The sequence below is a fragment of the Equus caballus genome, chromosome 9, assembly GCF_041296265.1.
Source record: "Equus caballus isolate H_3958 breed thoroughbred chromosome 9, TB-T2T, whole genome shotgun sequence".
NCBI classification, from domain to species: Eukaryota; Metazoa; Chordata; class Mammalia; order Perissodactyla; family Equidae; genus Equus; species Equus caballus.
In genome coordinates, this window is record NC_091692.1 from 56514456 (window position 1) to 56529315 (window position 14860).

The following is a 14860-nucleotide window of genomic DNA, read 5'->3' on the forward strand; positions in this document are numbered from 1 at the left end:
GCCTGGAAAAGTTTGTATAAAAATGGACTCATTGCTTCTTTCAGTGTTTGCTGGAATTTACCCATGAAGTATTTGGGCCTGGAGATTTTTTTTGTGGGAAGACTTTTGGTATTAATTCAATTTCATCATGATTTTAGAGTTATTCTTTTTTGTTGATTAGTTTTAAGAAACTTTCTAAGAATTTGTCCACTTCATCTAAATTTTTAAGTTTGTTAGTATTAAAGCTTTTTATTTTTTAGTGCTTATAGCATCTCTAAAGATGTCCTTTATTTCATGGTTTTAATTTTTTAAAAAATGAAGTGAATTCACATAACATACCTGTTACGTTGCTTATCGGAAGTTAACACTTGTTCTATGACATATATACAGTGCATCTCTATTTGAATAAATAATTTATTATGAAAGGACACGCAAGAATTACTTATAAGATCTTATGTATGGCAGCAAACTTAATATTTATTTGTACAGTGGAGCAAAATTATTATAATGTAAATATATTATACATACTCCAAGATGCTCAGATGTCATATATACTAATAGAGTAACCTGTTCCTCTGAGCATAGTACTTTTAAAATTCTGTTTCTGAGCAGGTAATTGGTAATTTAAAAATGGTAATTTTAAAATACTGTTACTCTTTTTTATCTTTTAATAACAGCTTCATTGAGGTATAATTCACATAGCATGCAGTTCACTAATTTAAAGTGATTTTTGTTTGTTCATAGAGTTGTTGCAGTCATCACCTCAGTCGGTTTTAGAACATTTTCATTCCTTCATCCCCTGCAACAAACCCTTTTGTCCATTAGCAATCATCCCCCATTTTCCCTTAATCCCCTCAACCCCAGGCAACTACTCATCTATTTGTTGTCTATAGATTTGCCTATTCTAGACATTTCATATAAATGAAATCATAAAATATGTGGTCCTCTGTAACTGGCTTCTTTTCACGGTTCATCCATGTGACAGCATGTATTAGTACTCCAGTCTTTTTTTTTTTTTTTTTTTTTGGTGAGGAAGATTGGCCCAGAGCTAACATCCGTGCCAGTCTTCCTCTATTTTTTGTATGAGATGCCACCACAGCATGACTTGATGAGCAGTACTTAGGTCTGCACCCAGGATCCGAACCCACAAACCTAACCACCACGTCATTGGGCTGGCCTCAGTACTTCATTCCTTTTTGTGACTGAATAATGTTCCATCAAATGGGTATACTATTGAGTATCTGTTTTGTGTGTACGTTCATCAGTTGATGGACTTTAGGATTGTTTTGACTTTTTGGCTATTATGAATAATGATGCTATAAACATTCTGTAATTCTTTTCATCAACATAGTTGAGATTATTTGACAATTTCTTGAGGTTAGGGACTTTTATATTAATTATGTTTTGTTTTGACTTCTTGTAAGTAATGTGAAGGAAGGAATCCTAATTTAGTGAATAAACACAGAATAAATGGTATGAGAATATTATTTGTAGATAACTAATATATCCATAACTAGTTTCTGTTACTGTTTTCATTGTTTATTTTTTAAACCTTGGTTACCTTCTTAACCATTGGTTCCGTATACTTTAGCTATTATTGATCATTCTTTTCAACTATCTGAGATGTATCTTCTCAGTTTTCTAACAGGAGCTACTGATTCTTAAAGTTTATCACCCCATATAATCTGGCAACACGCTTTATAAATTCTGGGAGAGCTCTTTAGTATTCTGAATAGATTATTCTTTACTACATATAAATACCTGCAATTATTGATATGGTCGCCTTCCACTCCCCAGAATGCATTCTTATTCTTTGGTCTCATCTCTTAAATTACTTAACCAAATCTGTGATTGATATATGTTGAAAAAGGAAAATTCAGTTGTTTTTGAATCTAAACTTTTCAAATGGTAGTATATATTTTTTAAAGTACCCATATTCAGTTAAAAATTACTCATATTCTTAGGTATGTTCAAGATCAATAAATTTAGAAAAAGCTTCAGATTCTTTGAAAGGAAACATGGCTGCTTTTCTAAAGTAAGTGCCTTTTTTTTTTTCTTAACTGTGAACTTAGTCTTGTGAGAAAAGTATCTCTTACTGCTTTTTGGATTTGTCACGCATATTTTATAACCAGGCTGTAACTGGTACTTGAGAACAGTTATGATTAAATTTAGATTTGTGCAGCCACATAAAACTTAAGATTATATCAGTTACTCTTTTTGTATGTTGTGACATTGGTTCTTATTTAAAATTGTGATGTCAAAGAGAAATTTTTAAATCTATTTCAAAATATCATTGTGTAATTTATGAAATGGTGGCTTTTTGAATGTTTTATTAATAAAAATTGGTTGATACGCTTGTTTTCCCTAAAGTAAATTATACACATTTTTGTTTCACAATATTTCTTACTGATCTAGGAATGTGTGTCTGGGGTTGGAAGATCTACAGTATGTTTTCATGATTTCTTCACATGAGCTTTTCATTACATTGTTGAAAGATGAAGAACAGAAACTACTTATTGACCAGATGAGGAAGAGATGCCCTAGAGTAAATCTGTGCATTAAACCTGTGACCTCATTTTATGATATCCCAGGTTAGTTCTCTAGTCTGCTGGCTAAAATGTTGGCGCATTTTACTCCTCTGTTATATTTGCTCCCCAGTCTATTTGATGATACCATCTGTTTGTTGTAGTTTATACTTATTTGGTAATTAATAGAAATTTACCTGTCTTCAGTAGTCATGTTTTTGTCAAGCAGTTAAGTGCTGTGACTCTGCTAACTCCACGGTTAATGGAGATGGAGGCCCGGCGACATGAAAGATTGTAGCTGGGGAAATGGACCAAGGCAGCTTTGCTGCTATGTTCTTGAAGGTGCAAAATAAGGGGAGGGGGAGGGGAGTGGTAAAGAATGCTGAGAACAGAAGAAAGGCACAGGCTTTCATGCATTTCAGCCTCTATCACTATGATGCTGTCTGCTGGCTAAGCATTAAAGCTTTGGCAACATTGCCATTTTTGCCCTGTTTGATGGTTTTCGTACATCTTTGCTCTTTTTAAATGTAAGTAGAAAATACAGCGCTCGTTAATAAGAAACATAAGCTTCAAACCATAAGTTGGTTTAAGAAAAAAGCAAAATTTCTTAGCTGCTTTAATCCTCACTAGATTTAAACTGGTTGACTGTCCAGTTGTAAAGGAAGACAATAACAAAAACACATAAAATGCTGGAAATGCATCATTTGAAAACTATATCTGAAAGCTGAGTTGTGATTAGGGATTTTAATCATTTCTTAGTTCTCTGCTAAGGCAGTACCTACTCTTCTGCCTTCAAAAAAATATGCGTTCTTAATGTTTATTACTCAAAATTAACATTTTATACTTGCTTTGGTTAACACGTTACATCAGGCTGGCCCCATGGCCAAATGGTTAAAGTTCCACATGCTCTACTTCAGCGGCCTGGGTTCATGGGTTTGGATCCTAGGAGTAGGCCTGCATCACTCGCCAGCCATGCAAAATACCTACAAAATAGAGAAGATTGGTGCAGATCTTAGCTCAGGGCTAATCTTCCTCAGCAAAAAAAAAAAAAAAAAAAAAAAAAAGGAGCCTGTCTATATAAGTTAAATTTTTCGATATGTCCCACATAGTTCTTTCTGTGAACCAGTTATTGACTTTTCTTTGTTTATATTTTCATTGTGTATTTATTAAATGCAGATATAATACACATTGTTAGATTTTCTATATGATAAAGTTAACACATCGTTTACAGTTATGTTGAATCACTTCTCAAGATAAAAGCTTCTTTTAGATATTTAGAAATATACACATTTATCTCAAATTATCATTCTCATAGGATTGTGTACACCTTTGAATTAAATCATTATTTGCTTATTTTTTTTTTCCCCTGCTTTTTCCTTCCCAAATACCCCCAGTACATCGTTGTATATTTTAGTTGTGGATCCTTCTACTTGTGGCATTGGGACGCCGTCTTAACATGACCTAATGAGTGGTGCCATGTCCACACCCAGGATCCGAACCCTGGGCTGCTGGAGTGGAATGCACAAACTTAACCATGCGGCCATAGGGTCGGCCCCCCTGAATTAAATCATTATTGAAATAGAAATCCCTTCTTCCTTTCTTAGCCTCAGCAAGTGTCAACATTGGCCAATTGGAGCATCAGTTGATATTATCAGTGGATCCCTGGAGGATTCGACAGATTTTAATTGAATTACATGGTATGACTTCAGAGCGCCAGTTCTGGACAGTGTCTAATAAGGTAAAAAACCCCCTGTCAGGAACAGATAAGAAAATTACCCTTATTTCTGCTGTAATTTAATAGAAGAGTTTTTCCCTGACCTTTTTGAGAATAAAGACTGTTTTTGTCAGCAATTTTAGAATCTTCTCATGACAGTAATTGCACTTTGAACATTCATTGACAGAGAAAATACACAGTGCCAAAAAAGATTCTATTAAATCAGTAACCTCTAAAAATAAGTTTATATTCTATTTATTTTCGCAGCATCTACATACATTTTAAATATAATTGTAAGTATATGTATAAGGCATATTGATGCAGTCTGTAGCTAGTACTTGCTATGTGCTTATGGAGTATTTTTGCTTTTGTTTTTTAATACTCTCTTGAAGTCTAAAGCCTACAGCTTGGAACCAATTCATTAAAACTTCTCTATAGGACATTTTTGGCTTTAGATAGTCTTTTAAAAAAGCTCAGCTAATGTTATTTACCTGTTTCTGAGGTTATCTGTTTAAAAGCTTTCCTACATGGAAAGAGCAAATGAAAATAGCTTTTAAAACACCATTTCAGTGGAATGTAGCTAGAGATACAAAAGAAATGGCCCACAGATCCAGAGAAATTAAAGTAATATGGCAGTGCTTCTAACTAACTGCGTATTCATCCTCTACTGAAAATGTAGTAAGAAGTTAGCCAGAAATTCATGTGTATTTATGGGATGTGAACATGCAAGTGCAGTGAAATGAAAAATTGCTCTGAACGTTAGTTGGGCTTTTTTAGTATTGATATTGTTATTACTGTTCATTTTTATGCATGAGGAAGTATAACATAATAGTTAAGAGAAGGAGTTCTAAAACTGAGTTTGAATCCTAGCTCCATACTCACTAGTTGTATAATCTTGGACTAGTTAATGTCTGTGTGCCTCAGTTTTCTCATCTGTAAAATGGGGAGAATTGTACCTACTTCACAGTGATGTTGTGAGGATCACGAGTTAATACGTATAAACTCCTAGGTTTTTTTCCTCTCGTTTTTTTCAGAAGTCAACTTCAGAAAGTTCCAATCCAGTTAGTTAGTTATTAGTGGTTCATTATAGTGGATGTTTTATTTTGATTAGCATTTCATTGTGGCTGTCATTTTCCTTTCTCTTTAAAAATGACCTTTCAGTGATTTTTTAATGTGATTGAAGATTATTGAACGATTCTTACCTAGATTTGGCTTTCTCTGTGTGTATTTATATATTTTTATTTCTTCTAGTGGGAAGTACCTTCTGTCTATAGTGGTGTTATCCTGGGAATTAAAGACAGTTTAACAAGAGATTTGGTTTACATTCTCATGGCCAAAGGTTTACACTGCAGTACTGTTAAGGTGAGTAAATGTGTACATCACCTGCTGGTTAAGAATGTACTTTATTAATTTGAGCATGAAAGCCAGGAATCAGAATGTTATATTTTCTTTTTTTTTTTTTAATTGAGTTCATATTAGTTTACTTCGTTGTGAAATTTCAGTTGTACATATTTCTTGTCTGTCACCACGTAAGTGCTCCTCTTCACCCCCTGTGCCCACCCCCCAACCCCATTCCCCTGGTAAGCACTGAACTGTTTTCTTAGTCCATGTGTTTGTTTATATTCCACATATGAGTGAAATCATATGGTGTTTGTCTTTCTCTGTCTGGCTTATTTCATTTAGCATAATTCCCTCCAGGTCCATCCATGTTGTTGCAGATGGGATGATTTCGTCTTTTTTTATGGCTGAGTAGTATTCCTGTGTGTGTGTGTGTGTGTACACACACACATATACCACATCTTCTTTATCCAATCATTGATAGGTGGGCACTTAGGTTGCTTCCATGTCTTGGCTATTGTGAATAGTGCTGCAGTGAACATAGGGGTGCATGTATTACTTTGGATTATTGATTTCAAATTGTTTGGTTACGCACCCAGTAGTGGGGTAGCTGGGTGTTATGGTATTTCTATTTTTAGCTTTTTGAGGAATCTCCGTACTGTTTTCCATAGTGGCTGCATCAGTTTGCATTCCCACCAGCACTGTATGAGGGTTCCCTTCTCTCCACACCCTCTCCAACATTGGTTATTTTTAGTCTTAGTGATTATAGCTGTTTTAACGGATTAAGGTGCTATCTTAGTGTTGTTTTGATTTGCATTTCCCTGATGGTTAGTGATGTTGAACATCTTTTCATGTGTTTATTGGCCATCTGTATATCTTCTTTGGAAAAATGTGTGTTCATATCCTCTGCCCATTTTTTGATTGGGCTGTTTGTTTTTTTGTTTAGTTGTGTGAGTTCCTTATGTATTATGGAGATTAACCCCTTGTCAGTTATATGATTTGCAAATATTTTCTCCCAATTGGTGGGTTGTCTTTTTATTTTCATCCTAATTTCTTTTGCTTTGCCAGGAGCTCTTTATTCTGATGATGTCCCACTTGTTTATTTTTCTTTTGTTTCCTTTGTCTGAGAAGACATGGTATTCAAAAAGATCCTTTTAAGCTCGATGTCCAGGAGTGTACTACCTCTATTATCTTCCACGATTTTTATGGTTTCAGGACGTATCTTCAAGTCTTTGATCCATTTTGAGTTTATTTTTGCATGATGTGAGATAATGGTCTCCTTTCATTCTTTTGCACGTGGTTGTCCAGATTTCCCAACACCGTTTATTGAAGAGACTTATCTTTTCTCCATTGTATGTTCTTGGCACCTTCGTCCAAGAGTAGCTCTCTGTAGAGGTGCGGTATTTCTCAGCTTGCTGTTCTGTTCCATTGATCTGTGTGTATGTTTTTTTACCAGTACCATGCTGTTTTGATTACTGTGGCTTTGTGTAGTACATTTTGAAGTCAGGGATTGTGATACCTCCAGCTTTGTTCTTTCTTCTCAGGATTGCTTTACCAATTTTGAGTCTTTGGTTGCCCCATATGAATTTTAGGATTCTTTGTTCTATTTCCATGAAGAATGTCATTGGGATTCTGATTGGGATTGCATGGAATCTGTAGATTGCTTTGGGTAGTATGGACATTTTAACTATGTTTATTCTTTCAGTCCATGTGCATGGAATCTCTTTCCATCTCTTTATGTCATCATCCATTTCTTTCAATAATGTCTTATAGTTTTCATTGTGTAAGTCCTTCACCTCTTTGGTTAAATTTATTCATAGATATTTTATTCTTTTTGTTGTGATTGTAAATAGAATTGTATTCTTGAGTTCTGTTTCTGTAAGTTTGTTATTAGAGTATAGAAATGCAACTGATTTTTGTAAGGTGATTTTGTACCCCGCAACTTTACTGTAGTTGTGGCTTATTCCTAATGGTTTTCTGATGGATTCTTTGGGGTTTTCTACATATAAGATCATGTTGTCTGCAAACACTGAGAGTTTCACTTCTTCACTCCCTATTTGGATTCCTTTTATTCCTTTCTCTTGCCTAATTGCTCTGGCCAAAACCTCCAGTACTATGTTGAATGAGTGGTGATAAGGGGCATCCTTGTCTTGTTCCTGTTCTCAGAGGGATGGCACTCAGTTTTTCCCCACTGAGTATGATGTTGGCTGTGGGTTTTTCATATATGGCCTTTATTATGTTGAGGTACTTTCCTTCTATCCCCATTTTGTTAAGAGTTTTTATCATAAATGGCTGTTGGATCTTGTCACATGCTTTCTCTGCATCTTTTGAGATGATCATGTGGTTTTTATTCCTCCCTTTGTTAATGTGGTGTATCACATTGATTGATTTGCAGATGTTGAACCATCCCTGTGTCCCTGGTATAAATCCCACGTGATCATGATGTGTGATCCCTTTGATGTATTGGTGTATTCAGTTTGCCAGTATTTTGTTGAGGAGTTTTGCAGCTATGTTTATCAGCGATATTGACCTGTAACTTTCCTTTTTTGTGTTGTCCTTGTCAGGCTTTGGTATCAGAGTGATGTTGGCCTCGTAGAATGTGTTAGGAAGCATTCCATCTTCCATAATTTTTTGGAATAGCTTGAAAAAGATAGATATTAAATCCTCACTGAAAGTTTGGTAGAATTCTCCAGGGAAGCCATCTGGTCCTGGGGTTTTATTCTTTGGGTTGCTATCGATTGCTGTTTCAATCTCTTTCCTTGTGATTGGTCTGCTCAGATTGTCTGTTTCTTCTTGACTCAGCTTTGGGAGGTTGTAAGAGTCTAAGATTAGTGTATCCATTTCCTGTAGATTGTCCATTTTGTTGGCATATAGCTTTCATAGTATTCTCTTATAACCTTTTGTGTTTCTGTGGTATCCATTGTTAATTTCTCCTCTCTCATTTCTAATTTTGTTTATCTGAGCTTTCTCTTTTTTTTCTTTGTAAGTCTGGCTAGGGGTTTGTCAGTTTTATTTATCTTCTCAACAGACCAGCTCTTTGTTTCACTGATCCTTTCTACTGCCTTTTTGGTTTCAATTACATTTATTTCTCCTCTGATTTGTATTATTTCTCTCATTCTGCTGACTTTGGGCTTTGTTTGTTCTGCTTTTTCTCATTCAGTTAGGTGTAGGTGTAGTTTGGGATTGCTTATTTGGGATTTTTCTTGTTTGTTAACGTGAGCCTGTGTTGTGATGAATTTCCCTATTAATATGGCTTTTGCTGCATCTCATATGAGTTGGTATGGTATGTTTTCATTTTCATTTGTCTCCAGATGTTTTTTGATTTCTCCTTTAATTTCTTCAATGATCCATTGGTTGTTCAGTATCATGTTGTTTAGTCTCCACATCTTTGTCCTGTTTTCAGCTTTTTTCTTGTAATTAATTTCTAGCTTCATAGCATTGTGATGGAGAAGATGCTTGTTATTATTTCAGTCTTCTTAGATTTATTGAGGCTTGCCTTGTTTCCCAACATATGGTCTATCCTTGAGAATGTTCTGTGCACACTTCAGAAGAATATGTATTCTGCTGTTTTTGGATGGAGTGTTCTATATATGTCTGTTAAGTCCAACTGGTCTAGCTTTTCATTTAATTCCACTATTTCCTTGTTGATTTTCTCTCTGGATGGTCTATCCATTGATGCGAGTAGAGTGTTGAGGTCCCCTACTATTATTGTGTTGTTATTAATATCTTCTTTTAGGTATGTTAATAGTTGCTTTATGTACTTTGGTGCTCCCCTCTTGGGTGCATAGGTATTTATAAGTGTTATGTCTTCTTGGTAGAGTGTCCATTTGATCATTGTATACTGCCCCTCTTTGTCTCTCTTTACCTGTCTTATCTTGAGGTCTACTCTAAGTATTGCGACTCCTGCCTTCTTTTGTTTGCCACTAATTGGAGTATTGTCTTCCATCCCATCACTCTGAGCCTGTGTTTATCGTTGGAGATGAGATGTGTTTCCTGGAGGAAGCATATTGTTGTGTCCTGTTCTTTAATCCATTTTACCACCTGTGCCTTTTTATTGGAAAATTCAGTCCGTTTACATTTGGGGTGAGTGATTATTGATATATGAGGGCTTAATGCTGCCATTTTAACACTCGTTTTCTGCTTCTCCTGCATTTCCTTTGTTTCTCATCCTGTGTATTTTGGTCTACCAGTTGAGTTATGTAGTTTTTTATGTTGTGTTTCTTTGTTTTCTCTTTATTATTTGTGTCTCTCTTCTGCTTTTTTGTTTAGTGGTTACCATGAGGTTTGTATTCAAAATCTTGTGGATAAGATAATACATTTTCTGATGGCCTCTTTATTTCCTTAGGTTAAGCTGATTTAGTCTCTTTCCTCTTCCCCTCCTAAGTTGTTTTTCTCAGGTCTTATTCCATCTTGTTTTGTGAGTTTTTGGTTAAAATGACAAGATTATCTTTGTTTTTGGTGTTTTCCTTGGCTTTATCTTTAATGCTGTACTTGAGTATTTGCTAACCTTTTCTGATGTATAGCTACAATTTTCTGATTTTTGTCTACCTGTTTATCTCCTTACTCTGTGCTTTGTAATCGCTTTCTCCTTTTTTTTTTTTTTTTTTTTTAAAGGTAGGGCCTTCTTGAGGATTTTTTATGGGGAGGGTGGTGTCTCATGGCTATGAACTCCCTTAGCTTTTGTTTATCTGGGAAAGTTATTATTTCTCCATCATATCTGAAGGATATTTTCACTGGATACAGTATTCTTGGCTGAAAGTTTTTGTCCTTCAGAGATTTGAATATGTCATTCCGGTCTCTCCTATCCTCTAACGTTTCTCCAGAGAAATCTGCTGAAAGCCAGATAGGGGTTCCTTTGTAGGTTATTTTCTTCTGCCTTGCTGCCCTTAGTATTTTTTCTTTCTCATTGCCTTTTCCAGTTTCACTACTATATGCCTTTCAGTAGGTCTTTTTACATTGACTTATTTAGGAGATCTGGTAGCCTCTTCCATATGGATTTCCGTCTCCTACCCCAGGTTTGGGAATTTCTCTGCTATTATTTCTTTGAACAAGCTTTCTGCTGCATTTTACTCTTCTCCTTCTTGAATACCTATAATTCTTATGTTGCAATTCCTAATTGAGTTAGATATTTCTCAGAGACTTTCTTCATTTCTTTTTAGTTTTAGTTCTCTCTCCTCCTCTATCTGGAGCATTTCAATGTGTCTATCCTCGATTATGCTGATTTACTCCTCTATGATGTCTGCTCGAGCAGTCACGGAATCCATGTTCTGTTTTATCTCATCCATTGTGTCTTTCATTACCAATATATTTTATTGGTTCTTCTTTATAGTTTTAATCTCTTTTGTGAAGTAGCTCCTGAACTCATTGAATTGTTTCTCTACATTCTCTTTTAATTTGTTGAGTTTTTTGATGAGAGTTATTTTGAATTATCTGTCATTTAGATTACATATTTCTTTGTCCTCAGGACTGATATCTGGGTACTTGTCATTTTCTCTCGGGTCTGGAGATTTAATGTAATTTTTGATACTGCTAGAGGATGTGGCTCTGTTTTGCGCATCGTGGTAATATTTGGCCACAGTTACTGCCTGTCACCATGGGATGGAGGTCAAGAGTCACATATTCTGAACCCTCTGGGTTTCCACAAGATCCCAGGCACTGGAGGTGGGGGTGGGGGGTTCTTTCTTCTGCATGCTCTTGGGGTTTTCTCGTTCTGTGCTTGCTATCTGCTGTCCTGGGTGTTGGCTTGATGAGGTCACCACCCACAATATCTTTCGCCCCATAGAAGGCCTCTCTCTAGGCTGTGAGGGCACTTGGTGATCTTCGACATTCCCAGGAACAAACGTCCCCTCCCCCCTTTCTTGGAGGCTGCCTGTGGTCCCAGATGGCAGACTTTTGGGGAGGGAGTGAAGGTTTCTCTTACCCCTTCCACCTCCTCCAAGTGGGGCCCCATCCTCTCTGTCCTCCATCGTATGGCTGCGTGGGTCTCTCAGACGTCTTTTGTGTTATGTTTGGATGTCCTCTGTTGGTGTGTGGATGTTTCTTTCATTGTATGGTGGAGGAGAGAGATCGCTGGGGGAACTCACTCCTCCATGAAGCTGCTATCTCTCTCCAGAATGTTATGTTTTCTTGATCTTAAAATCGTAATCATGGCCTAGTGGTTAAATTTGGTGTGCTCTGCTTTGGTGGCCCAGGTTCCGTTCCCAGGGGTGAACCTACACCACTCGTCGGCAGCCATGCTGTGGTGGCGACCCACATACAAAATAGAGGAAGAGTTTCACAGATGTTAGCTCAGGGTGAATCTTCCTCAGCAAAAAAACCCCCAAAAAATCATAATCATAGGCCTAAAAGGGTATTTGCAAAGGTGTTTTAGTTTGTTCTTTTTCCTGTACCAAAATGGCCTTTGACATATAGATACTGCTCTAGCCATTTTTAAAAATCTAGAGAACTTGAAAAATTACTTGTATCCTCTAGGATTTAGTTAGTGAAGAATGTGTTCCAAGGTATAAAAACAAAACAAAATCCCTTGAAAATTACTTCTGTAGTTGATTTTGCTTCAGGAGTTTGCAGTCTGCTTGAGAAGTTGAGATGTAAGTGAAATGTCAAATGATATAAGAGAGTGTAATTGCACAACTAATAATTCTACAGGGAGGTTAAAGATAGCACTTAGCAGGCAGAAATCCTGAGGTGTTTAAATAGTTTAGCTAGGTAAAGAGGATGTTACCATGAGGAAAAGCTCAAAGGTAAGAAACAGGATGGTATACAACGATACTGGAAGCAGTATGCCAGCGTTGGAGTATCATTTGTTATGTGAGGTGAAAAAGGTGATGAGGTGAGGTGGGGTGGTAAGACCAAGCCTGTAAACACAGCTGTGAGCTTTGTTAAGGTGGCTGGTTTTCTAGACCAGCAGCCTTCTTACTAGAAGTCCAAGAAGTGGATATAGTTTTAAGGGAAGCAGTTCTCAGCTTTTCTCCTCCTGTTTGTACTTTTTCCTAAAATTGATGTACCTGAAAACACCCTTACAGTTGACGTGTCATGTTGTTTCTCCATTGCCATTCCATTGTCTTTTCACATTTATCCTTCCCAGCTTATTTTAAAAAGAGGAAGGAGGAGCCTTACTTTAGCTTTATAGTAAGTTTCAAAACCAAATGCTGTTAAGTCCTCTAATTTTGTTGTACTTCAAAATCATTTTGGTTATTCTAGGTCCTTTGCTTTTTCATATAAATTTTAGAATCAGCTTTTTAATGTCTATAAAAAAGCCTGGTGGAATTTTGATTAAGATTGCAGTGTTTAGGGAAGAACTGATATCTTAATATTCAGTCTTTCAATCCATGAACATAGTGTATCTATTTATTTATGTCTCTAATTTATCTCATTAATGTTTTGTAATTTTCAGCGTACAAATCTTACATGTATTTTGTTAGATTTATCTCTAAAGGCATGTATGTTTTAAAATAGAAACAAAATTTAATTATTCAGGAAGTCAGTATTTGCTCTTCGCTTTAGCTTTTGCTAAAAAAATTATACTTCTCAACTTAAAAATTTATATAGGGAAGCGAATGCTTATGTAAAAGTGTTTTAAGAGGGAAGTGAGCAAAGAATCTTTTGAAGACAGTGCTCTAAACCAGCAGTATTGGCGACATTTGGGAACTTGTTAGAAGTGCAAATTGTTGAGTCCTACCCTAGAACCACTGAATCCAAAACAGGGCATGGGGCCTACTAGTCTGTTTTAATAAGCCTTGTAGGTAATTTTTATGCATGGTAAAGTTTGAGAACTGCTATTTTAGACCAACAGTGTCCAGTGGAAATACCATGCAAACGACATATGTAATTTATAATTTTCTGGTAGCCACATTTTTAGAAGTACAAAAAAGGTGAAATCAACTTTAGTGTATTTTAACCCAGTATATCTAAACTGTCATTTCAACATGTAATCAATATAAAAATTGAGATATTTTCCTTTTACAGTATCTCCCAGTTTGGACTGGTCACAATCATGTGTTCAGTAGCTGCGTGTAGCTGGGAGCCCCCATACTGGACAATACAGCTCTAGATAATTGTGAGCTATTGAGAAGTTTATAATAGGGGGCATGTTGTCAGCAGCTTTGCTTTTTCCACCCCTAAAATAACTAACATTTTTTGGGCATAGAGACTACTCTGTGGTTTTCATATACATTTATTCTTCATGGAAAAATTGTGTGGAAGTTGTTAATCTCAGTTTTATAGGTGAGAAATCAGAGACTCAAAGGTATTAAATTGTTCAAGGTCAGACAGCTAGTAAGTGACACAAGTGTTAGAAAGGATAGAGAGAAAAGAATATATAGAGAAATAGGAAGTAAAATCTGGAATTGATTGCTAACTGATTTGCAGTGGACAGCAAGAGAGAGAAAAGAACTGAGAATGATGCTCAGGTTTTTGCATTGGATGTCAGAGAACAGGTGGGAGTGCCAGCAAGTGGATGTGCAGAAAAACATTTTTGGAGGTCAGATTATAAGTTCGTTTTTACAGTATTTAATTTGAGCCTGAAATTGGAAACATGAGGCTGAAGCTTGGGGAATGGTCTGGGCTGGAGATAAAGATTTGGGAGTCGTCAGAGATCACCCAGAGAAATAAACAGAGAGCCTAGAGGTGCAACATTGGCTCCAAGAAAGAGTGGCATGATGAGTACGAGGAGTCATAATAGCCAAGGGAAATAGAGACTGTCAAGAAAAAGGGAGTGGGCAGCAGCGGGATGTAGCTGCTAAGTCACGTAAGATAACCAAAAAGTATTCATTAGATTGGAAAATTAGAAGGTCTTTGGTTAGTGAGAGACATTTCTTCATCATGATAGGGGTCGAAGCCGGACTGTGGGAGTGAAGGAGACATGTGGAGGGAGAGGGAGGGAGTAAAGACTGCTCTTTGGAAAAATTAGGAGGTGTGTAGGAAAGGGCTTGGATTGCAGCTGATTTATTATCCAATTATGTAGGTGAATAGGGTTGCGTGCAAAGATTTTAGAATGTGAAACCTTGTTGAAGAGTGTAACGTCTAATTCTGAGTATCTTAGTTGGGGAAGAGTGCTTCTCAGAATTTTACAGCTGTATAATATATGTATATAATATGCGTAATTTGTATAAAAACTTATTTTTGTTATTTTATGATTTTTGTAAAACTTGTTTAGTATTAGAACATGTATTTTATATTGATTATTAGATGTTTTTTAAAAATTACAAAAGAATTAAGTATTTATTGGAATAAATCAACAAAACAGATGATAAAGACAAAGATAATCTAGACTCACTCTCCGAGATAATGAGTGTTAACCATTTAA

The 14860-nt window shown here is 36.1% G+C and overlaps 1 protein-coding gene across 3 annotated transcripts in view; it reads left to right on the plus strand.

Annotated features, from left to right (window-relative positions):
• Window positions 1-14860, plus strand: part of INTS8 (integrator complex subunit 8) — a 66361-nt gene that overhangs the window by 23486 nt on the left and 28015 nt on the right. For all 3 annotated transcript variants that reach the window (XM_023648705.2, XM_023648707.2, XM_070222352.1), the window contains exons 11-14: window positions 1944-2014; window positions 2395-2570; window positions 4109-4242; window positions 5470-5580. In XM_023648705.2, coding sequence (XP_023504473.2) covers window positions 1944-2014; window positions 2395-2570; window positions 4109-4242; window positions 5470-5580 — 492 coding nt within the window. The remainder of the gene's footprint in view (window positions 1-1943; window positions 2015-2394; window positions 2571-4108; window positions 4243-5469; window positions 5581-14860) is intronic.